The sequence below is a fragment of the Cydia strobilella genome, chromosome 15 (assembly GCF_947568885.1).
Source record: "Cydia strobilella chromosome 15, ilCydStro3.1, whole genome shotgun sequence".
In the NCBI taxonomy this organism is placed as follows: Eukaryota; Metazoa; Arthropoda; class Insecta; order Lepidoptera; family Tortricidae; genus Cydia; species Cydia strobilella.
The window spans coordinates 15,218,725-15,235,999 of record NC_086055.1 but is presented as its reverse complement, the minus strand read 5'-3'; the positions used below and the strand labels follow the sequence as shown (position 1 = coordinate 15,235,999).

Here is a 17,275-nt window from a genome sequence, read left to right as displayed (position 1 = left end):
AATATCCTTGAGTTTCTCATGTTGATTCAGATGTTAAAAGCACGATTATATATCACTAGCTTCTGCATAGTGACGCACAATTTTTGGCTGTTTACGCAACCGGTGACCAGAGAGCTGGCGGCTTTCTCTCGCAGCGCATAAGTATTGCCATTCAGCGAGGGAATGCTGCCAGCATCTTTGGCACAATGCCGCGGGGGCCTTATTTAGATGTTTTTTTAATTAAGAGTAGTTTTGTTTTTTAATTTTTTTTATTTATAAGTTGTTATTCTTAGTTACTTTTAGTTTTACTTTTAATTGAATAATAATAATTGTTAATCCGATAATAAAAATTTTTGGCTGAATCAGATGTGTCTTAAGGAAATTATGAAAACAGTTTACTTATCAAAAGTACAAAACACGGATAGAAAAAAACAAACTCAAAAGTCGGGTACAATAGACAACTTTTGTTTTCCTTATGTCTTATGACGCAAAGTGATCATAATAAATAGAAGTTTATTACCGTTAGCTTAGGATTAGGATGTCATTCGGTAGAACTATCGGTTGAAATAGTTAACTGTCAATATATAAGTAGCTACCTACTTAAAGGGGCCCACTGACTATCAGTCCGCCGGACGATATCGGCCTGCCAGTTGTTCGGAACTGTCAAATTTTTGTTCTAACTGACAGGCCTATATCGTCCGGCGGACTGATAGTCAGTGGGTCCCTTTAAGGTGCCGTGGGGTGGGTTCAAGTAGCTACTTTCCGACCTACTTAACCTATCAAAATCGTTGCCGACTTTTCTTGGTCTAACTCTAACAATTTTTTTATGATGCGTTTCGCGTTTCAGGTTAGGTTACGAAAGAAAGGCCTCAAGATTGTTATTCATGTTTTTTGTAACCGCATTAATATGATTTAAGAAAGCTCTAGGATTTTTCAAAAACTGCTACTGCTGGTTTTATGCAAACGGTTGTCATCTGGCACAGGGCTCACGGCACACCGCCTTAACCCCCTGAGTCCCTGTGGCCCTTATAAAGGATTTAATTCAAATAGAATTTTGAATTAAAATGGAATAGGTATACTAGATGGTTCCAAATACAAAATTGCAATAATGCCTTGGGGAGGCGGTTAAGTAGGTCGGTAAGTAGCTACTTATATATTTACAGTTAACTATTACGACCGATAGCTGAATGACTTCCTAAGCTAACGGTAATAATTTTCTATTTAGTAAAATACTAACTCTTAACTACTTTTTAAGTAATGCATTAGTAAACAAACGATATGATGGCGCCACGGCATTATCATCAAATTTCTACTTAGATAAGTATATTTACTATTGTAGTGTTCATTGTATAGTTTATTTATTATTAGTGGTATTAAGATTTAACAATTAGGGTCAGGTGGAGTAAACATAAGACACGGGTAAAGATAAGACACAGTTTTTCACACTCATTTATAAACTTTTTCTGTTCCATTCCTATTCCATATAAAAAGAAGTCTACATAAGGCTTCTTTTTAAATGGAATAGGAATGAAATAATGAAGAAATAAGTTGACGAGAATGATGAGTGTTAAAAACATTACTATTTTTACCGTGTCATATATTTACCCCACGCCACGTGACCGTACGTTACTGTAGTAGGTAGGTTCCGTACCCAAAGGGTAAAAACGGGACCCTATTACTAAGACTCCACTGCTGTCTGTCCGTCCGTCTGTCTGTCTGTCTGTCTGTCACCAGGCTGTATCTCATGAACCGTGATAGTTAGACAGTTGAAATTTTCACAGATTATGTGTTTCTGTTGCCGCTTTGAACAAATACTAAAAACAGTATAAAAATATTTAAGTAGGGCTCCGGTACAACAAACGTGATTTTTTTGCCGTTTTTTTGCGTAATGGTACGGAACCCTTTGTACGCGAGTATAGGAGTAGAGATGTATCGAAAGTAAGAGTTTTAAATGATTCACGGTTAGAACAAACAACAAACAAACAATTCAAAACAAAAAGCTCATAAACAGTTCAAAAGGTAATCACGGTCTATATTCCGGTCAATATAAGTATAGAAAGTAGTCAGTTTGACACTGCTAAGGCAAGTATAAAGGATGACTCACGTTAGACCGGGCCGTGTCCGGGCCGGAGCTTCCGGCGCTACGTTTTCTATGACTCTGTCTTTGGAATGTAATTTATCTGGCTATTATATATATATTACTATTGTATTTTAGGAATAAGTCTATTGTATACCCTAAACCGGTTGATTGTGACACTTACTATTATAAGATACTATTGTAACATCTGTATACTGACATGCACAATCTGACAATAAATGATTACTTACTTACTTACTTACTATGGAAGGCATCACGTGATCACCTGTCATGTCATACAAAAGTAAGCGCCGGAAGCTCCGGCCCGGACACGGCCCGGTCTAACGTGAGTCATCCTTAAGGCTGTCGTGGTAATGCTATTTGACACGACTCGCATCGCGCGAACCATCAAATACGATACGAAGATATCTTAATGATACGGTTCCCACTTCCCAGTGCATTTCGCGCACACCGATTAGCACTAGCGGTTGTATCATATCAATATCAAAACTAACAGATGTTATTATTATAATACCCCTCAGAATAGGTATTATTGAAGTTTAGTATTTACAGCTGCTGATGTTTTCTTATAAATATAAACAAGTACTAGATACCCTATGTGTGTAAATAAATTCATTTGATTTTATTATTCTCTTCATTTATTCTTTTTCTTATGTTAGGTTTTTTATAATATGCATATAAAAGTAAAATATAAAAACACTTACAAAATAATACAACATACGTATAAACAAATTATAAAAAACCTAACCTAGGGTGCCGCCAGCAGCGGGGCAGGGCCCAAGCTGCCGGTGGTCAGGGCCGCAGAGAGAGGAACCGGCGGACTATCCGCGCCGTGTCCAAGATCAGCGCCTTCTGCATCTGACCCTTGATCCAACCACCTAGCGAGAGTCTCTCAAGGTGTTGGTCGAGACTCTTCGCTATGAGACCGTTCGCTGAAACGACTATCGGGACAATGATTTTATTTATTATTACAAAGCGCATTCCATAAGCCTGACCCGTAGTAGTGTTTTTTCATCGATTGTGATAAATGTATAATCACTGTTTATGAATTTTTTAGAGTCCCTTCAAGAAAATAAAATGTCTGTATAATCTAGTTCTTAATTAATGTCGAATAAACATTTCAATAGGCCCAAAGATAGATATAACTCCGTAATAGATAGATACAGTCTAAGGAAAAAACATGCCTCGAAAATCACGAAAATTTGATTATCGATCAGATGGCGCCACTACCTTTGGCCTACTCTCGTATAGAGGGCGTTGATGGTTTCGTTTGTTATCTAACAATTTTAACGCATATCAGTGAAAGAACATGGGTCAAAATCATAAAAATAATTAATGCAAATAAAAAAATCATATATCCATATATAAATACATTTTATCATATTTTTATAAATCTTCATTTTTAGTTTTAAAGTGTGTCGATAGATGGCAGTGAATTTACTGTGGTTACAAAATTTACTATGACAGTACCGCTCTATCCTATTATATCCTCTTTGATAGGCCTAAGCCTTCATATTAATAGTCTCGGCATTTGTATCAAAGAGGCGACTGGTATTTAGTTTTCACTCACACTTTCTCATGACCTGCATTTTGTGCCCAGCGCCATATCGGGCCGATTTATAGCAAGCGCAGTGCGTTTTAAACGCATAGGTCACCCTTGCTGAAACCGGTAAGCAATTAGAAAAGGCATAATTTATAAGCTACGTGGGTAAATGTCTAAAGGGTCTAATGTGAAATCGAAATTGATATCCGCCTCTTTATTTCTCTTGCACATTCGAGTTAGAGAGGCAAAGACAAAAGAATGAACTAAGCAGGCTTTCAGTTTTTTTTTAAATTACATACCTACATGGAAAACCAACAGCTTCAAACATTTCTACAAGCTACAATAGAATTACAGAGCCAATTACAGGTTTTCACTTATAAAAATTTAATGTAACCGTAGATAAAATGTAACTTAATTCAATTATACACACAAGTACCTACAGCACAAGCCAAGGTTAGTCTGTACAGCAAGCTGCAAAACTGCATAGACACATTAGGAATGGAATTTCATTTATAAAGTGGCCATATTTCCACCGCTGATTGTACAAAACTTGACTTTAGTAAAGAGCCCACTGACTGTCAGTCCGCCGGACGATATCGGCCTGTCAGTTAGAACAAAAATTTAACAGTTCCGAACAACTGACAGGCCGATATCGTCCGGCAGTGGGCCCTTTAAGCCGAGCCCGAACCTGAATGGATATGTCACACTTGCTTGCTTTGAGCTGTGTCAGAATACCGGGACAACGCTAGGAAGATGATGATGATCTTACACTCGGTTATAATGTAATCTGTATTATGAAATAAATGAATCTAAATCTAAATCTAAGTAAGAGTCACACAAAGTTACTTAGGTTAGCGGATAGACGCTGCCATAATTGAAAATTGTTTGACCCCTCCCCCCTCCTTGTCACACCTGGTCACATTTGGCTAACCCAACCCCCCTGGTGGAACGTCACATGTTTGACAATTCTGTTTTCAACGAAACCAACAATTTCAATTAGTTTTTCATTATTTTAACAAAAGCAATGTTAGAAATTTATAACACGAAACCGATTAGGAATAAAAATACATCCATAAAACAATTATCATTGCAAAAACTAGTTACTTAACTGTTAACAGCGAATAAAAAAATTAAAACCCTTTTTGGTTACAGTTAAAGTAACGTCACTAAGTTTGTGACTCCCCCCACCCCCTTGTCACAACATGTCACATTTTCTCGACCCCCTCCCTCCCCCTAAACGTGTGATGTAATTAATGGATGACCCCCAAATGTCAAATGTACATTTGGCATGAACATTCAAGTAACATAATACACTACCGCTCAAAATTATTTAGGCACCCGCAATTTTCACCATACCATTGCATACAAAAATTATTTTCAAAATCATACTGTTCGACCGCAGGCAAATGACTCTCTTACATGTTGGATTGAATTTTTATTTAGGTAAATATATTGAGCCTCAAATTGTTGCCAAAGACATCCTTTAAAATGTCGAGTTTACTTTATTTATGCAACGATTTAAAAAACCCTAGTTCATACAAAATAAAACGATTTTGTACTGGAAAACGATTTATGGATTTTTTTACGCTTGCCATTTTGTAAATAGACAATATACACGAATATTCTGCAAATCTGCACATCATTTTAAAGCTTGATATGTCTGTTGAATTTAATAAGTAAACTGCACAAAAAACTGTTACCCGACTGCCACTTAGCGGTATAATTCTGAAAGTCGATTCTGTATACAATTGTAAGGAAAAAATTATGAGTGCCTAAATAGTTATGAGCGGTAGTGTATAATATATGTATGACACTACTTACATACTACTACTACTACTTTTCGTTGCTGGAAATTGTAATACAAAGAAATTAGAGCGAGTAAAGGTTTAAATAAAAATACTCCGTCAAATAATATTTACAATGCATATGTACTCGAAAAATGCGTTTCCTACGGAGCCATATTATGCGGAAAGTACTACTTTTACGCACTAGTGCTTTTTGTTTTAATTTTTTATACCGTACATATGGTCCTACTTTCTCACACTAGTGCGGAAAAGAGCACTTTTCGTGCATGTCGAAAGTTTAAAGGGCCATATGTACTGTAAAACGTTGTACGATACACGTGCGAATAGGTAATTTGCAACTCGTGTTGATTTAAATCACTCCTTTTAATAATTAAACTTATTTGCCATGATATGTTTTTTTTATTTACTCGCACAATGCATAGTAAAACATTGTATGATACATGTGCGTAAAGATGATTTCCGCACTTGTTGCATAATAGTTATTTACGATACAAGTGCGGAAAAGAGGAAATTCGAAATGAGTGGCGATAAATTAAAACACGACCGTGTGAGTGTTTTAAATCGACACGAGTTGCGAATTACCTATTCGCACGTGTATCGTACAACGTTTTACAGTACATGTGGCCCTTTAAACTTTCGACATGTGCACGAAATGTGCTCTTTTACGCACTAGTGCGAGAAAGTAGGACCATATGTACTGTAAATAGTTATTCTTTGTTTATTTCCTTGTTTTGCATTTCTAGATACACTATGAATAATAATTGGCCTAATTGAAAAGTAATAAGCCATATTTCATTCAAATTTGGCTACATTTCGCAATTTTCCCATAGCCATTGTTAAGTTAATAAAATACAATTTTCTGTGTTGTTTGCTATGGTTGTGTCACTGACATGTACAAAATTATAACGTACAGTTCAATTCTATCTAATATTACAGAATACTCATACAACAGCCGATTTTGTTACGCTATTATTCTGTTCAAACGTGTTTTTGGTTGAATTTGCATGATATTTATTTGTAACTAGCGATCCGCCCCGGCTTCGCACGGTTTACATAAACGGGTTACGATAGAGTAACTTATACTAGAGCGGTACTGTCATAGTAAATTTTGTAACCCCAGTAAATTCACTGCCATCTGTCGACACACTTTAAAACTAAAAATGAAGATTTATAAAAATACGATAAAATGTATTTAAATATAGATAATTTTTTATTTATTTGCATTAATTATTTTTATGATTTTGACCCATGTTCTTTCACTGATATGCGTTAAAATTGTTAAATAACAAACGAGACCGTCAACGCCATCTATACGACAGTAGGCCAAAGCTAGTAGCGCCCTCTGAACGAGAATCAAATTTTCTTAATTTTCGAGGCACGTTTTTTCCTTAGACTGTATCCATCTATTACGGAGTTATATCTGTCTTTGGGGTTACATAGTTGTTCGGAACTGTCAATTTTTTGTTCTAACTGACAGACCGATATTTCGGCGGACTGATAGTCAGTGGGCCCCGTTAAGATTCACTCTATTGATAGGTGAAAACGGCAAAAAAATCCGTTCAGTAGTTTTTGAGTTTATCGCGAACATACAGACAGACAGACGCGGCGGGGGACTCTGTATTATAAGGTGTAAGATTAAAATTGTTAACTTAATCTGATTTTGTTTTAAATAAATAAGAAACTTCCACTTTCTGGAGCCGACAAAAGTGATCAAATTACTTATAAATAAAATTTAAATATGTATTAGTTTAGAGTAGATAGATAAAATTGCAATACCCTTACAGGGTGTCATGTTGTGATACATTATCGATTAAGAACATCTGTAATTTTACCAATGTGAAAGCAATAAATATATTATTATTAAAAAAAGAAATATAATTTTGCTACAGCAAAATCAACTATCCATGTCTAGGATGGATGATAAGTGGCAACGCTCGTATAAATACCTACAACTTTAACGTTTTAGAACATTAAACAATTGTGTATAGCTACTGCACAGAAAGATAAAATTTCTTTCTTTCTAGCAAAGCACGGTCTCTACATAGAACTGTAACAATTTTTTTATTTACTAAGATTAATTTTAAAATGTTTCGTCGTTAAAATTGCGATAGAATATAAAAACGATACGACACGACACCGATATCATGTCGTCTAATTGTTGCGTCAATAACTCAAGAACATCGATAATAGTCATAGATTGTGATGAAACGATTGTTCTTGTCGGCCATGCGATCACGAAGGATGGATAGGTTAGATGGAAGAAATTGGAAAATTCCAATTGAACTTTTAAGTCTGTTTATAAGAAAACGCACTGAAAAAAAAAACTGGTTGTTGTAACGAGAATTCGGTAGACCCTACAATTTTTATCGTAGTATATGTGACAACTTTACAGATAGTAAACTCAACTATACACTACTACTACACACCATATACTATTGCCCATTACAATTGTAATCGCTTCAAATCCAATGGTTGGCTGAACAGAAAAAAATGTTAGGAGAACGCAAAATTTGTTACAAGAACAAATTCCCATTTACATTCTGGTAGTATTGTAAAAAATATGTTTTTCCGTGCATAGGAATATTTGCCAACAGGTCACGATGAAGTCTTTCGTCAACATTGGGGAAATGATATAGAAACCGGAAGACCTTACTATGTAGTACCAAAGTCTCCGAAAGACTTTGTAAAAAACGGCAATAAATATTTATTTATTTATACTATCTCCATACTTTTTTAATTTACACTCGTTCCGTTTGCCTCTCTGCTGACAAATTGCGAGATCTACGTACTCGTACCCGTTCCATCTAGATACCTAATTCAAAATTTTGTTTGAGCCTAATAAGGTCTAATTGGTCTCATACATAATAAAGGACAAAATAGTACTGTAAATATTAAATACGTATGTGGACTAAAATCTAATTAGATGAAGCCATAATCGAAAATCAACACCTTTTTTTTTAAATAAATAAAGTCATCTACACAGAAACATGAAAATAGCAACGCTCTATTTAATATTTGATAAGCTGATAAATTTGATTAGGTATAATGTAGGTAAGTTTTAAATTAAGTACTTACTGTAAAATTGTAGCGCTTAACTCCATGTTAACACACTTAATGTTATATTTAGTTACAGGTATATCGCGAGTAGGCATGAGTTATGCCAAACGTCTTCCGAGTACTATAAACACAAAGATTCTGATAATTATAAGAATTAATTTAATTCATGGTGATGACGGTGATCATACAATACAAATACAAATACTCTTTTCACATCACCAATTCGAAAAAAGGGTTTTCCTTCCCTGCTAGGAGGGATCAAAGTAGCACTTTTCTTCCCTGCTAGGAGGGATCAAAGTAACACTTTTCTGTTCTAGGACACTATTTTTTCATTTTTTTGCACATATTTTTTTTTACTTTAAATAATATTTTCAAGCATCATAATTACCTCATAGGTGATGTGAAAAGTTGTATGTGTCACATGGTAGCAAAATTATTTCCATCTTGGGCGTAACACACTTAAATCCCTCACTACGCTCAGGATTCTACTTTAGAATCCCTCGTTACTCTCGGGATTCTATTATAGAATCCTTCGCTTCGTTTAGGATTTAATGTACGCCCTCGCCGTAAATATGTCATTTTGCTCCCTTGTAACACAATCTACTATTATTCCACACCTCATCGTCATGAATAAACATCTTTTATCTTTATCTTCATTACAGAAAACAATACAAGTAATACAGAAAAGAAGAGGTTAAAGTGGTTAAACAACAGGCGGTTCTTGCAGGGCTCATGAAACTAGGTATTCATTTGTTATTTAATAGTTTTAATACACATATTATTATGTACAACATGAATACAAATAAAAAACTTGAACTTGAACTTGAACTTAAATATTTGTATAAATATTGACTCTAGATAAACATCTTTATCATTATGAAGAGAGTATTTACATAAATGACACATTAAGTAGGTAAATAATTTAGGTGTTACGTAAATATGTAATTACTAGCTTTTACCCGCGACTTTGTCTGCGTGGAGTTAGTAATTTGGGTAGCTTATTTTTTATCCAATATGCGTTTTTATTGATTTCACATACAATCTTCCTAAATTGAGGGACAATACTATAACGCTGAGATAATGTGTAATGGCCCTAATGGCAATCATTCGATTTGAGCATATAAATGCTTTTTTTTTTCGTATGGCTTTTTGTGTTACTCTACTTCAGAGATTTACAGTTTGTAGATATTGTACCGCTTCCTTGGTTAAGGTGGTGAAATCCTCCACCTGCCCATGGTATCTGGTATAAAATCATCGTATATAAATGCTTACATCTATTATCTTACCCTCTTAAGGGATGATTTTTGGCATAAAAACTATCCTATATCCTTTCAGATTTCAACTAAATCGGTTCAGTCCCCGGCAAGCTCGGTTCTCCATACAAACGTAGTTATGCTCTCATTTTAAAACGACTAACTAGATTGCTCTGAAACTTTGTACTTACAATAGGGTAAGTGCCCGTACCATGAGTCTGATAGTGCCAAAACTGACATATACGCTAACGTCTACGTAATTTACTTTCTATACATCTCGCTTGCACTAATATCGAGCCGAGCGAGATGCATAGAACGTAAGTTTCGTTCTCGTTAACGTTGTCAGTGCCAAACTGATGGTAGCCACTAAGGTATATCTATGTTTTTAATTAGTTTATGTAGCTTCAGATACCATAGTAAAAAAATAAAGCGAATTGTGTGTTTTGCTCTATTTCGTTTGTTTTATAAACTGCCAGCTACATAAACTAATTACAGACCTTGATATACCTCATGTCATTGCATGTGCTAAGTTTCATTACAATCCAACACGTAGTTTTAAAATTAGAACGAAACTCCCTTTGTATGGGAAGGTGAAATTCGGCCGAGCTTGCCGGGGACTGCGTGGCAGACAGACAGAAACAGACAGACAGACACAATTTCGCATTTATAATATTAGTATTGATAGTATGAATTACAAAGAGATCGATAACCGTACCTGCATTCGCCTTTCATGATCATTTAGGTTGCAAAGTTATGCAAATTCGAAAATATTAAACTTAGGGCCTAAGGGTTAAGGTGAAATAAGTGTGTTATATTTTACCCAGACAAGCGAAAGTGGAACATAAAATAATGAGTAAAGTCAGAATAAATAATAGTACTAGGTACAGAAGGTTCACTCTCTGTATTACGATAGATATAGCCGCTAGGTGGCGCAAGCGCGAGAAGACATTCGTTCCGTAGCAATGCGCAGCAACTACTATGGCTAAGACACCAAAATTGGTGTGGCCCGCATGTACTTGTGGCGTGTCACGTGATCATTTCCATAGGTACGAGTACATTATCGTTGCTATACTTATTCAACCTCATATCTGCAACAATCATTTGATGGAAATGTCGCTTTTCTTTCATTCGGAATACGGGTGTTTTTGTCATCAAATGAGTGTTGCAGATACGAGGTTGAGTAAGTATAGCGGCGTTATTTCACTTTAGATTGTCATTTTCTATCAGTGATTGTCACTTAGCTAGGGCCTTTGATGATGGAACCAGAAGATGGGTAGTGGAACTCTACATTCATATTAGTGACCAACAGAGACTTAGAGTGAAATAGATAGCATATATTAAAGAAAAACTGACGAAGCTCTCCAGTGGTGAAGGCCGGATTCGAACCGTCTTTAGCAATCCGGGCTAACGCCTTGAACCCGTAGGCCATGGCGGAACCGGTCCCAATTTCTCGACTATATGCCATCCTACCCGTAGAGATTGGACTCGTAATACAGGATGTTTTTTAGTCACCTGCAATAATTTACGGGGTAAATATACAGGTCGTACTGAGCAACTTTTATTATGGGACCAACCCCGAAATCGCGATAAAAAAATCGCGTTACATTTTGGCTGGCTGATGTTGATATTTTGTATGGGAGGGTAATTTTTTCGCGAATTCGATGTTGTTCTCATAGTAATAGTTGCTCAGTATGACCTATACTATATTACCCGTAAATTATTGCAGGTGGAGAATTTACACTGTATATGATTCGCTTTGGCGAGTCCAATTCTTTTAGGGCAATAAATAAATGTTTTTAAAAATAAATTTTGTGACAAACACAATTGGCCACAATTAAATGTAACTAAGTTTTGTTTACTTGTCTATATTTATTACTCATCGCGTTAGCGGTAAACATGTGTAGGGGATAAAGCGGTCATCGTAGTACATGGACGCTTTGAAGAAAGTAATTGTGTAAGAAAGTAAAGTAACTAATCATGGTTTATACTCAAACAGACTCAAAGGAAGTAAATGACATCCTTAGCAAATATTTATTTGATTTAAATCTCACGATACTTCTTTTTATAAGTATAATTTTAGGTTATTAACTTCTTCAGTCTTAAATGACAATTTCACGCTTATTTAAATAATGTTGCTTTCTTTTACTTAAGCAGGAACTACGGTAAATGCTAATTAGTTTTGAATAAACAATACCCGTTAAAAACTTTCAAGAATCACAAACTATTTAAAACCGCGTTTTTGCGATTACGCGCCTATCAAAACGAAAGCAAGGAGAAACTAAACAGGTTTACCTGCTTTCTTATATTTATATCCACATTTATTAGCGTTAAAGAGCGTTTATATTATTTAATCGTCGCACAATAAACAAAAATAAAAACCGAAAATAAACCTTTAGGCTTGAAAACAAACCGTGCAACCATACTTTCTTAAAAAAAACAAATCCTTGCCCTTGACATTTGGGTACGTTCCAAAACGTGTTATAAACTTTCGCTGGCACATCACTTACTTCCAACTAGTTTCGACTGTGGCGGACATTTTGACGCGTGCTGTGCGCGGCGCGGCACTATTGGTACTGGCTTTCGGACTGGTTGCTCCAGTGATTTAGTAAGGCGATGTAGAAGTGATAATACCACCTTAGATAATTAGACTGACGGCAGTTAGGAAACATAAATTATTTTAAAATATAATAATACTAGTCGCTCTGTGGAAGTCAAGTTGTTTTAGAATAAGAGTTTCGGACGTAGTGCGAAACCGCTCTAAGGGACAAAAAAGATCAACGATCGAATTTAAACTGTTGTTAGACATACTAACATTAAATCATTTTACAGTTTAGACTCACTTATTTTAGTCACTCGCGCGACATGTTTCGGAGAGCCTAGGTCTCCTTTCTCAAGCACTAATAGTGCGAGCAGCGTTCACGACGACCGTGTATTGCGTACAGTACTTAGTACTTAGTACAGTACGCAATACACGGTCGTCGTACTTAGTACAGTACTTAGTACGCAATACACGGTCGTCGTGAACGCTGCTCGCACTATTAGTGCTTGAGAAAGGAGACCTAGGCTCTCCGAAACATGTCGCGCGAGTGACTAAAACAAGTGAGTCTAAACCGTAAAATGATTTAAGATCAACGATCGTATATTCGAATAGGAAAAGTCGGTATTAATGGAACGTATCTTGTAGCACATCTTCTGATAGTTTTGACATCAAGTATACCACAGTATATATGTCAAGCAAATACTAAAGCTAAACAAATTTTCCCTTATTTTCATTGACTGCCAGGTGGCTGGATGGGATGGATGGACGGACGTACTAGAATGGCTACACATTTGCATCTAGACTAGAGGGGCTAGAAGCCTCTACGTCGTATCTAATGTAAGGCCGCGGACTTGACGCAAACGCACACAACCGGCGGCGCGGCGAGCGGCAAATCAAGGCCATTCGTACATTGCGCTCGGCCAAATGAACGGCCTTGATTTGCCGCTCGCCGCGCCGCCGGTCGCATGCGTCCAGTACACGGCCTTAAAATCACACCTACCCGATCTAAAGTCACACCCAAACCGCTCTATATCGTCTTCGACGGCCACCACCGTGAGAAGATGTATTGTTTGAGGACGTTACTGTTTCCATTTTGCTGCATTTTGCATTGAAACCTTCTGAGGAACCTTGATGGGAACCGCGGCCGTAACACGGATATATTTAAACTATTTTTAAAGTGCGCGCCCTTCTTCACATATCTAAAGTCCCTACCTAGCGACCCAATTCGAAAAATGCTTATAAGGTGTCACAGCGATACGATACCGATGTGTCATTATCAAGTGACATTTCTTCTTCTTCTTTTAAAATTATGGCTTCAGCCCAGTGGGACTATTTCGCCAGTATCAAGGTATTGAGAGGTTTACAAACGACAAAAATTTGTACGGTTGTACAAGACAGTGTACGGTGATTTGTTAGCTCTTGTAAATCGATAGCTAGTCTTTACAAGAAGCACGTGGACTACCGGCCGTTGACTCCAAGATGGTGGTTAAACGCGCTTCAAAATTAATTCTCCATTCACTGCACACTACCACATTAGTTTACTGTATAATAAGCTATCGATATTACACTTTAAACAATATTAATAAGCAAAAAACAAAGTAATTAATCACGATGCTAACTATCAAGATGGCGCTCGAACCGGAAGTCCAGTGACATTTCTTGAACCAAAAGCGTCACTTTTGACACTGACAGATCGGTATCGTATCGCTGTGACATCTTATAAGCATTAGCCATATCAGCTCACGCTCGTAATTAGTAATTAACCAGGGTCGCCGTTGTCGATTACGGCTTGTATATGGACATATTGCATTGTATTATAAGCATTCTTCGAATTGGGCCATAGATGAAACAAGGCATGAAGGCACCCTACGGCGCGACTTCGACTTAGGTCAATTTTTTTATTTTTAAATTTTTAATGTAAGTGGAAATTTTAATATTATATAGCGGCAACAGAAATACATCATCTGTGAAAATTTCAACTGTCTAGCTATCACGGTTCATGAGATACAGCCTGGTGACAAACGGACAGACAGCGGAGTCTTAGTAATAGGGTCCCGTTTTTACCCTTTGGGCACGGAACCCTAAAAACGTCACTTTTAAGCGAAGTAAAATTCCTACATAAATACTATAATATGTTTAATTATACTTATATGACTGAGTACATTAATATGTATATAGGTATATATAATGTAGTTGTATTGTGTGTGGTTATGTAGTTTCTATGTACATACAATAGGTACGCCATTTTACGCCACTTTTTAAGGCTGTATGTCTTCATAATCTTCCTTTATGCCAGTTTTCCTGTATACTAAACAACACAATATCTTACAACAGTTCTTTTTGTGTTTAAAATTCGTGGTAAAAATTAAACCGCTTATCGCTTAATTATCGACTTATGAACAGTCCTTTTCATTCCTAATACGAGTAATGACCCATTATGTGTTATTAGGTGCAACAGTCACAGTTCAAATGATAAGCTGAAGTGGCATTCGAACTTTGACAAATAGTTATTGATATATGTTATTTATATTTTATAAATCGTGCGTCTCACTCGTGCTAATAAACAGATATTAACAGATATAGATGTCATATAACTATTTATGCTCTATGCATGCCGTACCTAAGTGATCAATATGGATACATCATAGGTGTCAATTTTAAATACTTATTTTATCAGGCAAATACCGAATGTAACATGAACCTAAAATCTACTTATTACGTAACTTAAACGCAATCGATACGTATTTTTATGATTGCCATGAATGCAAATCGCAACATCTTTTCATATTCATCACTACGTAGTATAAAACAGTCGCTTTCCGCTGTCTGTCCGCCCGTCTGTCCCTATGGTATGCTTAGATCTTTAAAACTACGCAAACGGATTTTCGATGCGGTTTTTTTAATAGATAGTCATTCAAGAGGAAGGTTTATATGTACAATTTCGGGTCGCTAGTAAAAAAGTAAATTCAACTTTATAGTTTCTAAGTAGTTTTCAAACCTGTAGTTGTATTGAGCTATTACACGAGCTAGAAATGAAATAAATAATTATCAATGTGGAAAGATTCCAAATTTCAGCTGGTAGAGATTGCTCATAGAGAAAACTAAAGAAAAAGTTCGCCATTTTACTTTCAATTATACATCTGCTGTAACCTATCCTTGTTTAATACAATGAAGTGTTTAATACTTGCCGACTGAGGTACTTACGTAGTACTTATCTCAAATCGATCTAGTCCTATCGTCCTAAGTCCCAGCTTTTTTTAAACGTCATAGTCCTACAGGCCTCTTGTTCATTTTATTTTACATAATAAATATTTGCTGTCAGTCCTGAACAATTTACTTAATGCTGGGACTGAAGGGTGACTTTTATTATGTACAAAATATGGTACCGCAGGACTTAGGAGGCTATACATTAAACTATTGTCTACGTAGGTATAGAACCGGCACAGAGAACCAGTAATTTGCGCCATAAGTTGTTGTTGTTTTGACAACGAACCATAGAAGCGGAGCGTGAGTCTCGCGACCTAAACGCGTAAGCGCCATGAATTTCACGATGCTTACGACGTTTTGGTCACGTCGCGTGGTACAGGTTGCGATTGCGACAATTTCATTGTTCGGTATTCTCTATAGTAATAATAGTAATAAAAGAAGGAAAGATGACATCAATAGAATTGGAGGAACAGAATGGCCTAAAAAAGCCAACGACAGAGAGGAATGGAAGAAGCTGGAAGAAGCCTTTGTGTCACAGGACACGCTGTACAACAAATCAAGAAAACGATGCGAAGAAAACTGATATACAATGATGTGCAGTTTAGTTACCAGCAATGAAGGCTATAATAATAATAATAAAATAATAGTAATATTAGAAACTCAATGATCCTATAAAGTAAACACAAAGCTTGTGTGTTGTTTGTTACACGATGATTCTAATATATATGTAATCTATTCTGTATCAGTAAATCAGGAGATAGTAAGTCCTGGTCTCTGAACCAAACATCATCGGCGAAACCAAGTCAGCAAGACTCCACTGGCTTGGGCATCTCGAGAGAATGACAGGCGATAGGGCAGCCAAAATGGCCTACGTTGGACGCCACATAGGTCGACGCCCAGCAGGTCGTCCTAAGTACTACTGGAGAGACCAAGTCGAGAAAGATCTACGCGCCCTGCAAGCAGAAAACTGGGAGATCGCACAAAACAGGGCGTGTTGGCGCCAACTCGTATCGGAGGCCAAGACTCACTTCGGGTCGCTGAGCCAGCGGAGTTAGTTTTTATTCTGTAAATCTGTATCAGTGAACTACTTACATACATATACCTAACATCCATGATATCATCCGTGTTCATTAAGCAAATAAGTACTAAAACGTCCTTAGGTACCTAATTGGCACAGTCGAAGTCAGAGATATGTTTACATTTTTAGTTTACATTTAAATTCACGTTTACATTACAGTTTATATGTTTACATGTTTAGGGAGTAAGGTGCAAAACTGTAAATATATCTTTGACGTGGACTGTACAATGTTTTAACATTAATTTCATCTTGTTATAAGCTAACTTATAAAGCAAATTATGTATTATTTGCGTGGGCTCAAGCAGTTTCGCTAATCATCAACACAATAAAAAAGTTCATCAGATAGATCGGAATGTCACGGTAACGTCAAATAATAGCCATAGCGATATCAATTACTGTCACGTAATGCCCGACCTCTGAAGCGTCACAATTGACACCATGACATAATCTTACCTGTCAACAGTTTATATTTATACTCGCTAAACATTTTGTGAACTGCAATTTAATATAATTTGACCTAGAAATTATCATTAGCTTTAGTTTGTTAAAGGATTGTCTCATTTCAAACATAGACAGAGAGAATCATACTATCTTTGTCTTACACTAGTACTAGCACCCAAAAGAAAAGGATTAGTATAGTTTTTTTGGTGCTATTTACTGACAAGATTGGCTTGACCAACTATATATGTGGTTTTTTTTTTTTTTTTTTTTAATTT

At 36.3% G+C, this 17,275-nt stretch overlaps 1 protein-coding gene and 1 long non-coding RNA gene across 2 annotated transcripts in view; one reads left to right on the top strand and one right to left on the bottom strand.

The window, feature by feature from the left end:
• LOC134747657 (uncharacterized) overlaps positions 1-12,335 on the bottom strand; it is a 43,541-nt gene extending 31,206 nt beyond the window's left edge. The window contains exon 1 of the mRNA XM_063682265.1: positions 12,243-12,335. Within this exon, the coding sequence (XP_063538335.1) occupies positions 12,243-12,271 (29 nt within the window). The 5' untranslated portion in view covers positions 12,272-12,335. The remainder of the gene's footprint in view (positions 1-12,242) is intronic.
• LOC134747677 (uncharacterized) overlaps positions 1-17,275 on the top strand; it is a 118,429-nt gene that overhangs the window by 98,513 nt on the left and 2,641 nt on the right. The gene's annotated exons all lie outside the window — the stretch shown is intronic.